At 41.1% G+C, this 15,605-nt stretch overlaps 3 protein-coding genes and 1 long non-coding RNA gene across 5 annotated transcripts; 1 reads left to right on the plus strand and 3 right to left on the minus strand.

The window, feature by feature from the left end:
- Positions 1-400: 400 nt before the first annotated feature.
- Positions 401-1,626, minus strand: LOC145698238 (uncharacterized). Its single transcript, XM_081775439.1, has 3 exons — positions 1,247-1,626; positions 831-1,200; positions 401-789 (listed from the first exon to the last, which is right to left on the minus strand). Exons 1-3 carry the CDS (start codon positions 1,607-1,609, stop codon positions 401-403), a joined length of 1,122 nt encoding a protein of 373 aa, XP_081631565.1. The 5' UTR covers positions 1,610-1,626.
- Positions 1,627-3,125: 1,499 nt separating this feature from the next.
- LOC145697147 (uncharacterized) lies at positions 3,126-5,547 on the minus strand. Of its 2 annotated transcripts, XM_081774306.1 has the most exons (5): positions 4,821-5,547; positions 4,396-4,778; positions 3,983-4,352; positions 3,557-3,918; positions 3,126-3,469 (listed from the first exon to the last, which is right to left on the minus strand). In XM_081774306.1, the coding sequence occupies exons 1-5, from the start codon at positions 5,488-5,490 to the stop codon at positions 3,254-3,256; spliced, it is 2,001 nt and encodes a 666-aa protein (XP_081630432.1). In that variant the 5' UTR covers positions 5,491-5,547; the 3' UTR covers positions 3,126-3,253. The 2 variants fall into 2 exon arrangements, with proteins under 2 accessions (XP_081630432.1, XP_081630431.1); XM_081774305.1 differs by having other exon boundaries at positions 4,396-5,547.
- Positions 5,548-6,882: 1,335 nt separating this feature from the next.
- On the plus strand, positions 6,883-10,527 carry LOC145700423 (putative N-acetylgalactosaminyltransferase 7). The gene is made up of 9 exons (XM_081777688.1): positions 6,883-6,987; positions 7,030-8,003; positions 8,044-8,230; positions 8,273-8,488; positions 8,529-8,668; positions 8,710-8,865; positions 9,174-9,246; positions 9,293-9,420; positions 10,160-10,527. Exons 1-9 carry the CDS (start codon positions 6,981-6,983, stop codon positions 10,349-10,351), a joined length of 2,073 nt encoding a protein of 690 aa, XP_081633814.1. The 5' UTR covers positions 6,883-6,980; the 3' UTR covers positions 10,352-10,527.
- A 3,143-nt stretch (positions 10,528-13,670) lies between these two features.
- LOC145700129 (uncharacterized) lies at positions 13,671-14,113 on the minus strand. Its single transcript, XR_014134158.1, has 3 exons — positions 13,979-14,113; positions 13,822-13,915; positions 13,671-13,771 (listed from the first exon to the last, which is right to left on the minus strand). It is a non-coding gene; the product is annotated as an uncharacterized LOC145700129 (long non-coding RNA).
- Between the last annotated feature and the right edge of the window lie 1,492 nt (positions 14,114-15,605).

The following is a 15,605-nucleotide window of genomic DNA, read 5'->3' on the forward strand; positions in this document are numbered from 1 at the left end:
ATATTTTATTTTTATATTGGTTGAACTTTCCAGACAAATTATTTACAAACCTTCAATATAGAAGGAGGCCATGATATAGCATCACGAAAAAATAATTATTCTATTCCAAAGGCAGAAAAGATCTGACTCTTCATGTTTTTTATTTCGATCGTCAGGGCGTTGATGATGCCCAGAAGTCTGTCCTCCAACTGATTCTCTGATGATTTGTTGTCAGCTTCCATTTTTTTCAGTCGATTTTCTATTTCAGGTGAAGCTGAAGTTTCTTTTTTGAAGAGAGATTGTATCATCATCATTTCCAGGAAGCGATCCTGTTTTGACTTTGCATGGGGGAATAAAATTGTTTGCAACTTCTTGGTAAATATTTACTATTATTAAAAGTAGGTATTGAGAATTTAAAACATTATTCTGAAAAGCTGTATGAATAATAATCCCTTTCCTTCTTTTCTGCCGATTTTTCCACATTTGTAATATGGTCTGATAGATCTGAAATTTCCTCCGTCAGTTTGATGTCGACCAACGATAGATTCTCTAAATTGCCTTCCATATCATCAACTGCCTCTTCAATAGCGACGATTCTTTCATTTTGGACAGTGTTGACGTAAATTGTAGTTGGCAAAACTGTCGTTGATATTTCTTGGTCCACGACAGAGTCGAACGAGACCATTAACTCGCAATTAATGGATGGCTCGAAGTTATTCGAAAGGAAATTCGTAGCGTCGTTTTGCTCTGCATCTGTTGCTAGAGCTGTTTGTAACTCGGCCATGATTGATGCCTCAAGAGTCTGCAAATCTAAGAAGAACAATTTAAATATATCATTGTGTAGTAATTACCTGATGGAGAATTTATATTTGTATTATTTTCCGTCTTTTTATAATCCAAAATGATGTTAACGATCGTTGAAGCAGTTGCAGAACGTCGACGACGGCTGACCCGGTTCTTTGAATATCTAATTCTTACATCGAGATCGAGATTGTTGTCCGTTGCGATGGCATCCCAACTCGAGGAGAATATGTTGTTAATAACGGATGTGAGCAAAGCGTATGAACTCGAAGTTTTGTCTAGAAGCTCTGAGGACCAAGTCCAGTCATTTTCGAACTCAACAATCACTGAAAGATCGAAGTTGACTCCTTCTGCCAAAAGCATTGTGACCAAGGTTTTCTTGGAATCCGGGTAGACGACAACTCCGGATATGGCAAGTGACTAAAATTTGCTAAAATCAGAGATGACGAAACCTCTAAACACGAACCTCTAAGATTTCGCCAATTTCTTTTTCCACTTCTTGTTCAATTTCTACTCCCACTGTATAAAAATTGCCTTCTTGTGATGCACTGTCGATTGTAATGTACAAAATATCATAAATATCGCTAAACTCCACACACAGCGAGTGACCATCTATCAAATCCGGTTCAAAGGCATCGATGATATCATTAATTTTGCCAGTTGAGCTGATAAAAATTTTCGTTTCGTAAATAACTCGATACGTATCATTCTGAAGGGTCGCGTTGCATGCTTGAGGCGTGAAGTATTTTCCTTCGAACTGGGAAATATCCGATTCTTCCTCAGCTTGAGGGACTTCTTTGACGACTTCTTCAACGTCAACAGTGGTCATATTGATTCTTGACACTGCCGCTAAAATATCAAGAGGATCAACACCAGTTTCATTCTTCGTATCTTTGGAGATTTTTCCGTGGCTTCAATGAGAATCGAAAGAATTTCATCTTCCGCTGTGGTTGTATTCATGGATGAGTCGGAGTCCTCATGAGCATCGTTACTGTCAGTAGTATCACTTTCTGTGTCGTTGTCACTGTTTTCTTCGTCAGTATCTACAACCATCGTTATCGTCAGCTCTATATCAACGTCGAATCTGACGATGGGAGAGGGATTCAGTGATTTTCGTTTTCGCAATGATGCTTCTGAGCAAGTAACATTTGCGTTTGCATTCGGCGAGCTCGAGTTAATAGCGCTGAGCACTTTGGCCTCGCATTCAGCAGTTGTTGTGTTCGAAGGAAAAGAAGCCTTTATGTTCGCAATAGCATTTTTCCTAACAACAGGAACTTCACAAATGCCTTCAACTTTCCAAACACATCCTCCCGGCTTGGCGACGAGAATAACGCCAAAGAGCATATCCATGCAATCACATGTCATTGTCACTCTCTCGAGGCATTGGGCCGAGCAGCTTTTCCGTGTTGAAATGATCTTCCTTGACAAGTATTACTCCTTGCGTCCGAGTAGATAATGTTGTTCTCGCAGAAGGGGTCCAGGGTTGTCCACTGAGTGCTGATGCTTGATGCTTGCATGGAAGAAAACACCCCTTTGATGAAAAACAACCAAATCATTTTCTTCTCAGTCTCTTGTTCTTTCAAAATTTTTATTTTAATCTTCTCGTAACTGGTTGCCTGATTCGAATAAAGTTGCAGACTTGACTTGAAGTATTTACGAGAGCTCAGTGGAAGATGGCGCTCTTAAATTGTCAAATAGAGCAGTTCGTAAACCCTGAATTCGATGATTTCGATTGAAAATAAGGTAAACCATGTTGACCGGTCAGGTTTAGCCTAGAAAATAAAACAGGCGCTTACCCGGCTTAGCCTCATCAGATACCTAATTTCAAGGTTGTTTACGCGCAAGCGCACCCGAGCCTCGGTTCCCGAGGAGGAGCAGAGCACTTTCGCTGAGTATTCGTTCGAAACGTACAGTGGCTTCCTTCACTCCCGCCCCCTTTTAGTCATTAAACAGGTCATTAAACATACTGATTTGAGTGCCCTTGTTGTGAATATACTGATTTTTCTTGTGCCAATAATTGTAAAGGTCTCAACAATATAAGAACTATAACTTATAGTCTATAAGTTTTTAAAAAACGATTCTATTAGCAATTAGCTGGGGCTTTTATTTTTTAAAAAATTTTTCGAAATACTTTTCTTGTAGTTGAATACAGCATTACTTGAAGCCTTTAGTTTTAAAAATGGTAATAGAAAATATCAGTATGTTGAGTCAACATTGTTGACAATAAGTTGCCTAAATCGTCGAACCATAAATTTGTTCGTTGCAATAGCGTCAAATATGCTGCATTATAACTTGTTATTAATAACTTTTTTCATCATCGAAGTATTTGACAAGCAATTTTTATTCGTATTTGTTAAAAAGAATGATGCATTCAATAATATTGAGCAACAAAATGATTGAACTCAGCTGACACATTATATACAAAAAATACAGAAACAGGATAAGAACTTACAGTAAGATCACAAAGTAATAATTATTCAATGCCAAAAGCAGAAAAGATGTCACTCTTCATGTCTCGTATCTCGATAGCCAAACCGTTGATGATATCCAGAAGTCTGCTCTCCAACTGATTCTGTGATGATTTGCTGTCAGCTTCCATTTTTCGTAGTCGATTATCCATATCCGCTGAAGTTGAAGGAGTCTTTTTGAAGAGCGATTGAAGAATCATCATTTCCATGAAACGGTCTTCCTTTGACTTTTTAGGGGTTATAATTTGTTCGTTATTTATAGTATAAATTTTATACATTTATTTTGTAAATATGATTTGATAATATACCCTTTCCTTTTTACTAACCGAGTTTTCAACGTTCGAAATTTCGCCTGATAGATCTGAGATGTCGCCCGCCAGTTCAATGTCCATCAACGAAAGATTCTTTAAACTTTCTTCCATGTCTTCAACTGCTTCTTCGAGGTCACTTATTCTTTCACTATCCATTGTATTGACTTGTACTGTTGTTGGTGGTGCTATGGTCGTCGATTCTTCTTGGTCCTCTTCAGAGTCGAATGTGACTGTTACCTCGCAATTCATAGACGGCTGGAAATTACTGGAAAGGAAGTTCGTGGCGTCATTTTGCTCGGAATCTGTTTCCAGAGCTTCTGTTAAGTCGGCCATAATAGATACCTCGAGCGACTGCAAATCTAAGAAAAATGTCATTCATGTCATGTCTTATATCAGATAAAAGACATCTCTGTTAAGAATTACCTAATGGTGAATTAATGTCTGTATTATTTGCTGAAGTTGTATAATCCAAGGTAATGGTCACGGTTGTAGAAGCAGTTGCGGATCGTCGACGACGGTTGACCTGGTTCTTTGAATACTTGATTTGTACATCGAGGTCGAGGTTGTTCTCCGTAGCGATGGTATCCCAACTCAGTGAGAATATGTTATAAATAACGGACGTAAGCAAGGCGTAAGAACTCGATGTTTTATCAAGTAGCTCTGAAGACCAAGTCCAGTCATTTTCGAATTCTATATTGACTGAAACATCGAAGGTTATTCCTTCGGCGAAGAGCATCAGGACCAAAGTTTTGTTGAAATCAGGATATACAACAGTTCCGGAAAGGGCTAGTGACTAAAATTGGATTAACCTAAAGAGGAAAAAGTTGAACTTTTACCTCTACGATTTGGTCAATTTCTTGCTCCACTTTTTGTTCGATTTCTACTCCCTCGATATAAAAATTCCCTTCTTGTGGTGCACTGTCGACTGTAATGTACAATACATCATAAATGTCGTTAAATTCCACACATAGCGAGTGATCGTCTATCAAATCAGTTTCAAATGCATCGATGATATCGTCGACAATGCCAGTTGAGCTGAGGAAAATCTTCTTTTCGTAAATAACTCGGTACGTATCGTCTTGAAGCGTTGTGTTGCAGGTTTGAGGCGTGAAGATTGTGTCTTTGAATTGAGAAATATTGGATTCTTCCTCAGCTGGGGTGGCTTCTTCTACGACTTCTTCAATTTCTATCCTGGTAATATTGATCTTAGTTGGGGCATCTAAAATGTCATTTGGATCGACGCCGGTTTCATTTTTCGTACTTTCGGAAATCGTTTCTGATGCTTCAATAAGAATCGATAGAATTTCTTGTTCCGAGGTGTTTGTATTTGTTGTATTTGAGCTGAAATTTTCCTGTGAATCGCTATCGTCCGTAGTTGTACTGGAGATATCCGTGTCTGTGTTGTTTTCTGAAATATCGACCACTTGTGTTACTGACAATTCGATATCAATAAAAAATGTGACGGTTGGAGAAGAGTTTAGCGATCTCCGTTTTCTCAGCTGAGCTTGCGTGCATGTCACATTCGCACTTGCTTTCGACGAGCTCGACTCGATAGCATTCAGCATTTTGTTCTCGCATTCAGCAGCTGTCGTATTTGATGGGAAAAGAGCCTCTACAATTGCACTTGCCGTCTTCTTTACCACAGGGACTTCGCAAATTCCCTCTATTTCCCAAACACATCCTCCAGGCTTTGCAATAAGAATTGTGTTGAAAAGTATATCCATGCAGTCACATGTCATTGTTACTCTCTCGAGGCACTGTGCTGAACAGCTTTTTCCGTGTTGAAATGATCTTCCCTCGCAGGTATTACTTCTCGCGTCCGGGTAGATGATGTTGCTCTCGCAGAAGGGGTCCAGCGTTGTGAATTGAGTGATGATGCTTGCTGTTTGCATAGAGGAAAGCACTCTTTGGATGAAAAATAGTAGGATCATTTTCAAACAAAAGCTCTCTTCTTTTCAAAAAAGTAGATTTTTCTCGTTTTTACTAACTGGTTGATTGATTCAGATAAATTTCAAAGCGTAATCTGGAAGTATTTATAGGGCTCAATGGAAGGTGGCGCGCGTAATCGTAAAGGAGATGTGTGAGAACACCCTAAATTTGAAGATTTAGCGCGACGATAAGCAGGTGGATGTCCTTCTCGAACTTGACCGGTCTTAGCCTAGAAAACAATAATTTTTCTATTAAATGCTTCATCCGGTTTAACTCTATCAGTCATGCGATTTCAAGGTTGAGAATGAGTTTGAAACTTTTTCAACTTTTCGGAACAGTGATTGCAAGTAAATCTCTAAGGTCTTCTGTTTGAATCCTGTTTGATATCCTGAGTGAAGCTACTTATACATAAAGCTTTGGAAATGCGGTGCTACTCGTGTGGAAAGAAATCATATATGAACAACTGATAACTTTACTGAATGTACGAGTATATCCCAGAATATATAGTCCTCTTGAATTGGCATCATGCCAGCCGTCGTATTTAATTTTAAAATAATATAGAGCCAGAACTAGAGTTGTACAAAACAAGGAAGATTTTCAAACCTTTCAGACAACAGAAATGTGAGCTCTTCAGTTCATGTGAGGTCATGAATTATATTTTCAAGGTCATTTCAAATATTGAACCCTAAAAACCTGATTTCACGAGAAGATAAAAGATTCTGTTCCCATTGCATGGGCTAAACACCTGTTCGCGTGCTTTATCTACCGCTTTACTACATAAAACAGGTCCTTGCAGACGGTTCTTTCACCGATCAAAAAGCATGATTTGAACCCTCAAGAATTATTTACAACATTATAACTTGCACACATCGTAAACTCACAGCTTAATATGGCTTCAAAGAAAATATCTGTGAAATGACAAAATCTTCCAGCCCAAAATTAATTTTCCATCAACAGAATTCCTCCTTCGCCGGAGGAAGCCGTGGGAAAATCACACAAGTGCTCGTTAAAATTACGTGATTACTAATCACTGATTAGTAAAAGACTAAAAGAGAAGAAAACTCCTGTTGAATATAAAAATTGGATAATTTCTGCGGCTTGAATTTGATATTTCGGGTTTTGTCGAAGCAACAACCTCCGGCCAAGTCCCCGAGAAAAATAAATCCGCCGTGAAGGCTCACTCTGACAAGGCTCTGACGGGTCCTATTCTATTTAATACATAGAGAATACGAATGATAAGCGAAGAACTATCACAACTAGAGAAAAGCTATCCTAGAAACACAGAAATCGGAAAAAGAAAGCCAAAATCGCCAAACAAAAGAGTCTCTGAAAGAATGTGTACTTGACTGCTTTCAATATTCCGGCTCATTTAGTTTTTTAGCTAAACTCGATGATTTTAGAATGAGAAATTGAGAAACACCTCTACTTCTTCTCGCACACTCACACAGGACAGATCAACCCACACAAAACACAACACAAATAGAAACAAACAATGAAAGGTTTGAGTTAGTGAGTGTCATCGCATATTTACCATTTTTTAGTCGTCCACATTCAGAAGAAGCACCTGAAAAGGATAATCGTCGCGATTTTCATCTTCAGCTGTCTCGTTTCTTTCTACTTTCACTCAGACAGTAAACCGACTTCATCAAAACTCCACAAAAAGTCCGAGAAGAAACACAAAAAGCACCACTCTAGCTTCAACCCCGAACTCAAAGATGATCCAGTGGAAGACTCCCTAGACGCTCCATCCTTCGATTCAAAGAACGAAATTCCCGATTTTCAATCTTTTAACGAGGATGAAGAAAAATCTGACGAAGAGATTCAGCTGGAGAAAGAATCCTACGGAGACGGATTCAAAAAGTGGCGCCTTGAAGAACTTGATCCGACTGATTACGAGGGCTGGCCAAAGTTGACGAATCGAGCTGGGAACTACGAGCAACGGCCGGAGATTCCAGAGGTTGGATCTGAAGGACATGATGGCACCAACACCGGGGAAGGAGGACTTTCTCCGATTAGACTGACTTCTGATGACCAGAGAAAGGTACAAGCGGCTCTCGGCCTTTGGGGATTCAACATGGTAGCTTCGGATAAAGTCAATATGGACCGAATTCCCGCTGACTTGCGCATGGAAGAGTGCAAGCGATGGGACTACCCAGACAAACTTCCTGCTGTTTCCGTTATCCTCGTCTTTCACAACGAAGGCTTCTCCACTCTTTTGAGAACAGTCCACTCTGTGGTCAACTATTCGCCTCCAGAGATGCTCCACGAAGTTGTGATGCTTGACGACGGCTCAACGCGAGAATACATCACTAACGGAACGATTGACCGGTACATTGAACGATGGGACGGCCTTGTGAAGATTTTCCACAACGAAAAGCGAGAAGGGCTCATTCGCGCGAGAACAATCGGAGGAAAGCACTCGACTGGTTCTGTTCTCGTCTATTTGGATGCTCACTGCGAAGTTGAACCCAACTGGCTCCCTCCTCTTGTTACACCTATTGCCAAAAACTATAAGGTAAACTCACTCTCTTAGAATATCAGACTCGATCTTCCAGGTATCTACTGTCCCGATGATCGACTCTATCGATGGAAACACTTACGTCTTCGAGCCCCAGCAAGGAGGAGACGAAAATAACCTGGCCAGGGGCGCGTGGGACTGGAATTTCGACTGGAAGCGAATTCCGTTGAACAAGCGTGAGAAAGCCCGCCGTCAGACTATCTCTGAGCCTTTCAGAAGTCCCGGTACTTGAATTTCTATGACTTATTCTTTGATTTTATTTGAAGCAATGGCTGGAGGTTTGTTTGCTATCTCTCGGAGATGGTTTATTGAACTCGGCTGGTACGATGACAAGCTTGAAATCTGGGGCGGAGAGAACTTCGAGTTGAGCTATAAGTTGTGGCAGTGTGGAGGAGAGTTGCTTTTCGTCCCGTGCTCTCGCGTTGGCCATACTTACAGAATGCCTGGTTGGGGCGGAAACGGAACACCAGATGAGCTCAGAGGTAGTCAGTGTTTAAAATGGGCTGTTTGTGTCTTCTTTAGGGAAAAACTTCATCGCCATCAACTACAACCGAGTAATCGAAACCTGGTGGGATGAAAACTACAAGAAATATTACTACCAGCGCCGCCCAGAAAACAAAAATGTCGATGTCGGCGATCTCACAGATGTTCTTGCAATCAAGGTTTTAACTTACTTGGGTAGAAAGTGCGAATCATTATTTAGGAAAAACTTCAATGCAAGGATTTCTCTTGGTACATGCGCGAAATCGCGTATGACATTCCAAAGTACTGGCCGATGGTGCAGCCTAAGAATCAAGCGTGGGGCGTCTTGAAAAACGAAGGGACCGGCCTTTGCCCGAATTCTCGCAACTCGAAACAGGTAGATTACCCGGACTATCTCTACGACACGGAAAAATCAGAAGAAGAACTGGCGTTTTTGGAAAATTTATACCAAGAGCAGATTTTTGATGCGTTGAGGGTACTTGGTTGGGGGATGTTTTCTTGGCGCAGTTTGGAATATCCAAACTGTTTCTTTCTAAATTTGAGTCGATCCAAATTTATTTGAAAATTTAGGCCGTTCAGCGAAATGCTCAGAATGTGAGTTTTATAGGAGTTTGATTGGACTTAGTTTTACCTTTTTTAAATTTGATAAATGATCTCACTTCGTGAACTTTTAAACAATTTTAGGGAGAAGCAATCCAAGCTGATGCTGGCTGCAATGTTCGTCTTTCTCTCACTTGGCGAGAGGATATTCGAATAGGTTCTTGAAAAATGCTCAACCGTTCTTCAAAATTCTTGTTTTTCAGGCGATGGACCTGTTAAAAACAATGCAATGTGCTGGGACGATTCTATGGGTGCTAACAAGCGAATATCCTACTGGAGCTGTCATAATGGCCACGGAAACCAGCTCTACAAGTATCTCCCAGATACCAAGGTACCAAAGGCCTCGAAAAACTGATTCTTTGAGCCAGAGTTTGAAATTTTCGTGACTCGCGAGCGGCTCACTTGAGAGCGAGCGAGCACGAGCATGATGCTCTTTGTGCTCCCGAGCACATTTATTTCAGAGTTCGCGCTCTTTGCGCTCGCGAGCGCATTTCATTTCGCGCTCTCGCTCTCTTGGCTCTCGAGCACTGGCCGAATTGTGCTCTCGCTCGATCGGCTCTCGAGCTGAAAAAACTGACTCGCGAGCAGCTTTCAAGTGCCTCAAATGATTCGGCGGCCCCGTGACTAATTCCATCTGAGTCCCTGTCACAGGAGTTAGCACCTCGCGGTGGGCATGTTTTATCTGTTTACTCTCGGCTTTTCGCATTCTGCTGCCGAGATTACGGACCTAATGAATCCTCAAAGAAATTTATTTATGAAATTGAATAATTATGCGAGAAAATTATTCTTTTAATTTTGCTCGCGAGCCGCTCGTGAGTCAATTCCATGGCGAGCACGAGAGCAGCCGCTCCCGCTCGTCTAGCTCCCGAGCATTGCCGACATATGCGCTCGTGCTCTCTGCGCTCGCGAGCGGGTTCAAATTTGGGCTCGTGCTCTTATGGCTCTCGAGCCAACTCATTTTCATGCTCCCGCTCCCCTGCTCTCAGAGCAATGATAAATTTTCGCTCTCGCTCTTTTCGCTCGCGAGCATTTGCGAGCATTTCAAACTCTGCTTTGAGCAATTATTCTAGCAAATCTACCATCCTTCCCATCGGCTCTGCGTTCAAATGGTAGAAGACTACCTGATTTTCGCCGCTTGTGATGGCAAAGAACCTAACCAGAAATGGACTTGGAGCGAAGTCGACGAAGAAGTACTCGGCCGCGCTATGAAGTCACGAAATCAACCCGGTGACGATCCACCAGAGCTCGATTACATTCAATAATTCATTCTCTATTTGCTAGAAAGCTGTAGTACAGTTCATGACGACCAATCTTCCTAACCTTATCCCGCTAAAACCCACCCCTCTTTTGTTACAACACAATCAAGTGCCTATTTCATTAATATTTTTGTGCAATAAACGCTCAATTTACCTTTCTGTAATTCAAAAAATAAATGAAGTTATATAAATTAAAATTTCATGAACATTAATTCAATTCGCAGGTGCAAGAGATTCCTCCTTGTTGATTGCAGAAAGAAGGCTTGAGAATAAAGCCGGTAGGACAGGTCTTTCAACTGGTGTGGTAATAAAGTTGGTTTTCGAGCCAGATTCTAAGGCCTTGGTTGGTTTGTAATTCCTTTTTTCTTCGAGAAAAAGCAGCTCCGCTCGAAAGTGCTCCTCGTTGACGCTTATTTTTCTGGAAACCGGGTTCGAGCCGAAGCGCCGCCGCTCCGTTGAAAAGTTTTCAATTTTGCTTTTTCGTGTTCACTTTAAGGGACACGGGCGAGCAGCGCGGAGCCGAACTTTACGCGCTCGCCATTATTCTTGAAAATGAGATTTTTCAAAATTTCTTTTTGCTAATATCATCTATAACTCTTCAGCTTTCTATTCCAGCTCTCAGTTTGTTTCTATCATTACTGACTGACGAGCTAGCGAGAAAAAGAGACGCGCAACTTCAAAAGGCATCAAGTCCTTCAATCTTCATTTTATTTTCATGAAATTAGCACCATTGAAAAGCCCATTAAATTCTGAGCAGATCATACGTAAAGCGCTAAGCTGAAAATGTACTAATTGCGCAGGACGCGCTGATAAACCTAGGAACTTAGCGCGCTCCGCACGGCAGGGCGCTCCGATTTAACTTTTTGGGCTCCTTGCACATGATTCCCGCTGGGCGCGCGCTAAGTTACCTTGTTTATCTGATCTTTATCGCCAATTAGTGCACTTTCAGTTTAGCGCTATACGTATGATCTGCTCAGAATTAAATGCGCTTTTCAATGGTGCTAATTTCATGAAAATAAAATGAAGATTGAAGGACTTGATGAGTTTTGAAGTTGCGCGTCTCTTTTTCTCGCTAGCTCGTCAGTCAGTAATGATAGAAACAAACTGAGAGCCGGAATAGAAAGCTGAAGAGTTGTAGATGATATTAGCAAAAGAAATTTCGAAAAATCTCATTTTGAGCGCTCATGACGAGCGCGTGAAGTTCGGCTCCGCGCTGCTCGCCCGTGTCCCTTAAAAGTCGTTATGGGTCGCAAAAGACGACAGACGCCTTTTCGAAAATCCGTTGGTACTTCGGTCAAAAGCACCAAAGAGCCGGAAAAAACCGACGACACTACTGATAGAGATGATATGAAGCGACAAATCTTGCAGATGATGGCAAAATTTCAGAAGTTTTTGGATTCTGAATCTGAGCAGCCTCAGAAGACTGCCGCAAAACAGGATCAACGCGCCGCATCGAAGTCTGCTTCAGCCTTTTCGCGAAATGAAGGTAATTATTGAAACTTTATCGTTCATTATTTTTTATTATTAATTAAGCAAAAAGGAGCAGAAAGGGAAGAAGGAGCTGGTCCTTGAAAACATCAACCAAGCAGTTTCAGGCGCGTTTTCTTCTACACTTTTATTTGAAAATGGAGACTTTGTTGTAGCTAGAATTAAATTCTCATGCCAGAAAGCGATGGAAAGTTACAGGGCCAGCTACGTGAAAATGAGCACCCTGCTTGAAAAAGCCAGTGCAAAAGGAAAAAACAACGAAAAAGCGACCCGTGAGTAAACTTCTTGATTGAGAGTCTTTTCTTACTTCTTTTTAGCCCAAGAAATTTTGAGCGAGACTCTTCAAGAATTGGGGACGAAGAAACACGACGAGAATGGAATTCTCATCTGAATACTTGAAGTCGTCCTGCTCTGGTAGTAGGGGGTTATCATTCGAGCTGCCCCTAACCCTTAACCTAACCCAGGGGCTAGGCCCCCGGGACCCCCAGGAGGGGCCTAAACCAGGGGCTTTGCCCCGGACCCCCTTAAGAGTTCCTAGTCCCTAACCCTAACCACTAGCTCAGATTCTATAGATCTTGGATGGCTCGAATCATAGGCTCGAATGATAACCCCTCTCTTCGCCTGCTCTCTTTGTTGATCGAGCTACCAATAAATGAAAACAAAAATATCCAATTGTTTGTTTTTGCAAGGCACATGTCAGTTGTAAGGTTTAGTCCCGTGAAGACGTGTGTTTGTAATGCGATCTCGGATAGATTTTATGTTTGGCTGATTTATAAACTTCGATAAACTTGGTTCAAAGTCTCGACGAATTCAACTTGACTTTTACTTCTTGAGGTTATGTTTGTATGCTTTCGATAAAAATAAACGCCTTTTAATTCAAATTGATTCTGGTGAAGTATATTTTGACAAGGTTTTAATCAAAGCAAATCGTCTGAATATAGAAAATGAATTTCGTTATTTTATTTTATCTTCTGCTTTGAAGCGTGTCTGGCTCTGAAGACGACCGGAATTTAACATCAAAAATGAGCTTAAAACAAACGTCGGTTAATTTACATTTGTTTGATCCAAAAATACTGCGAGAATTTTCAACTACCCACTGTTTCTCCTTTAGCAGATGTTTTCGCATTGAGCAAAGCCACAGCTTACATTCATCTCTTCAAAAGCGAAACGGCAGTTCAATAGAATACTCTGCTTTTATCGTCAATATGAAGGTTGTCAAACAATCAACTCAACAGGAAATCGTGCAGCTTTGGAAACAAGCTATCATCAAATAAAATTAAGTATTTGGGCCATCTTTGAAAACATATAATTTGAAAGCGCGAGGAAGAACCGTTAGTTATTAGCGGGAGAAACAGGTGCTTGGAAATATCGGACGCATGAGCGAGTACTTTATCACATGCATGTCCAAACAAGCAGTAAGAGAGTGACACTTTAGAACGTGTAAGGAAATTTTTCAAAGGCGCACTCAACGGCCCGCTGACAGGGCGAAGAGACAGAAGAATTTGAAGAAGCGAGACAAGACGCCCCTTGTTAGAGGAGCAATTATCGCTTTCGATAATTACATGGATCAAGAATCCCCATCTTGCGACTATTTGTAATTATTTTATGCTACAGAAATTATCCACGCATCTTTCGTTATTAAACAACATCATTAAGACTCTTGCACCTGTGTTTTGATTAGATGCATATTTTATCCGACAGATCGATTTCGGTACGAGGTAGCACTCGTACAAGTTTCTCGAATAATAAGTTGGTAACGACCGTAGTAAATTAGTTAACAACTTGTATCAAATCGACAACTAATGATTTACAAATTTGTCCATGATGTTTTATTGAAGAAAACTTCCATAGGGGCAAGTCAAATGAGTTCAATTGAGCGCCCCGAGCACTTGGAAGGACTCTTCACGACGAATGGTGGTTTCTCCGAGAAGTGCGAAGCTAGAAATCTTTTCATGCATACTTTCTTATCTTTAGGTTTCCAGTCTTACCTCGTTTGACTTCCCCGGCGCTTGATCGCCAGCTCCGCTTCGATATATGAATCAGTTCTTGTTTTGTCATCTCTTGATAATACCCCGACGATTACTTAAAAATGAGTTGGTTCAACGTCGAGGAAGTCTTTTTCAAGTATTTATTCTGTCAAAATACCTGTAGAAATGCCAACAAAGAGATTGACCACGAAGGCTCCAACAAACACCGAAGCACTGGCTAATGGAGCCCTTGTGGAGACATTGAGGAACATCAGCATCGGTGTCATGCTGAGGGAGGTTTCAAATTTTGCGGACGGAAAATTTTTTTCTCAGATTTTTGTTTCATCTGAAAAAGCGTGAAAAATGACGCAGATTGATGGTCGAATGATCGCTCCAGCAAAGATATTTTGGGAGAAAAGTAATTTTGAATGTTCAAAAATGGGTCAACTGGTCACCGTCACTGTGACTCATAGAAAATAGGTACTTTTATTTTCTCTTCGGATTCTTCTTTTTCAGAGCGAGATCTAGTGGGAGGCCTAAAATGAGCGAGGTTTGATAAGGGATTTGATGAGATAACATCATCTGAAAGAAGTGATGAAAAAGCTCTGAAAATGGGCCGAAAATAGGAACGAGCAGCGACAAAACGACCTCGAAATCAGGCGCTTAAAATAAGGCTCATCCCATTTCCGAAACTGAAAATTTCGGAAAGGAAAGGGCAGCGACTAAACGGGGTCGAAATACGGCACCTCAGAATAAGTTTGGCCCATTTCTCATCATAAACATGATCCTGAATCATATGATCCATGTCGCCTATCCAACAAATGAAAAAATTGGTCACTCCTTGGAGTTATCAAGTGTTAGACCCACCATTCGACTCGTCTCAACGAGCTTAACAAAACTGCGCTATCGGCTTTCACCCTTTTTCAAAAAATCCTTGCGGACCTTTTTATTCTTGCCAATATCAGATTGCAAATTGACTAATTTCATATGAGACCTCCCGCGTCGACGTAAATCTCCATCAAGTTCTTGCCAACTGCCGAGCTCAGACTTTCATTCCATCAAGTGATCTTCTCCGCAGACGTCCAGAAAACACTCCTTCGCTCTCGAAATAGTCGGAAGAGACGATCTAGATCCTTGATAATTAAATTTAAGGGGCTTTAAGCGGGCTTACAGCGGGTAATCGCTCCCCTTAAAATTTTTTGAAACCATAATAAAGGAAAAACTTGTATAATCTATATTTTTATACCAAATGGGTGAGGGTGGGGTTGGGGACATAACTGAGATTGATGAACTCAGAATCCCTCGCCTATGTCAAGCCCCTTAAATTTAATAATCAAGGAACGGGGCTGAAACAAGCCCCGTAAATTTAATTATCAAGGATCTAGATCGTCTCTTCCGACTATTTCGAGAGCGAAGGAGTGTTTTCTGGACGTCTGCGGAGAAGATCACTTGATGGAATGAAAGTCTGAGCTCGGCAGTTGGCAAGAACTTGATGGAGATTTACGTCGACGCGGGAGGTCTCATATGAAATTAGTCAATTTGCAATCTGATATTGGCAAGAATAAAAAGGTCCGCAAGGATTTTTTGAAAAAGGGTGAAAGCCGATAGCGCAGTTTTGTTAAGCTCGTTGAGACGAGTCGAATGGTGGGTCTAACACTTGATAACTCCAAGGAGTGACCAATTTTTTCATTTGTTGGATAGGCGACATGGATCATATGATTCAGGATCATGTTTATGATGAGAAATGGGCCAAACTTATTCTGAGGTGCCGTATTTCGACCCCGTTTAGTCGCTGCCCTTTCCTT

The sequence above is a fragment of the Oikopleura dioica genome, chromosome 2 (assembly GCF_907165135.1).
Source record: "Oikopleura dioica chromosome 2, OKI2018_I68_1.0, whole genome shotgun sequence".
NCBI lineage: Eukaryota > Metazoa > Chordata > Appendicularia > Copelata > Oikopleuridae > Oikopleura > Oikopleura dioica.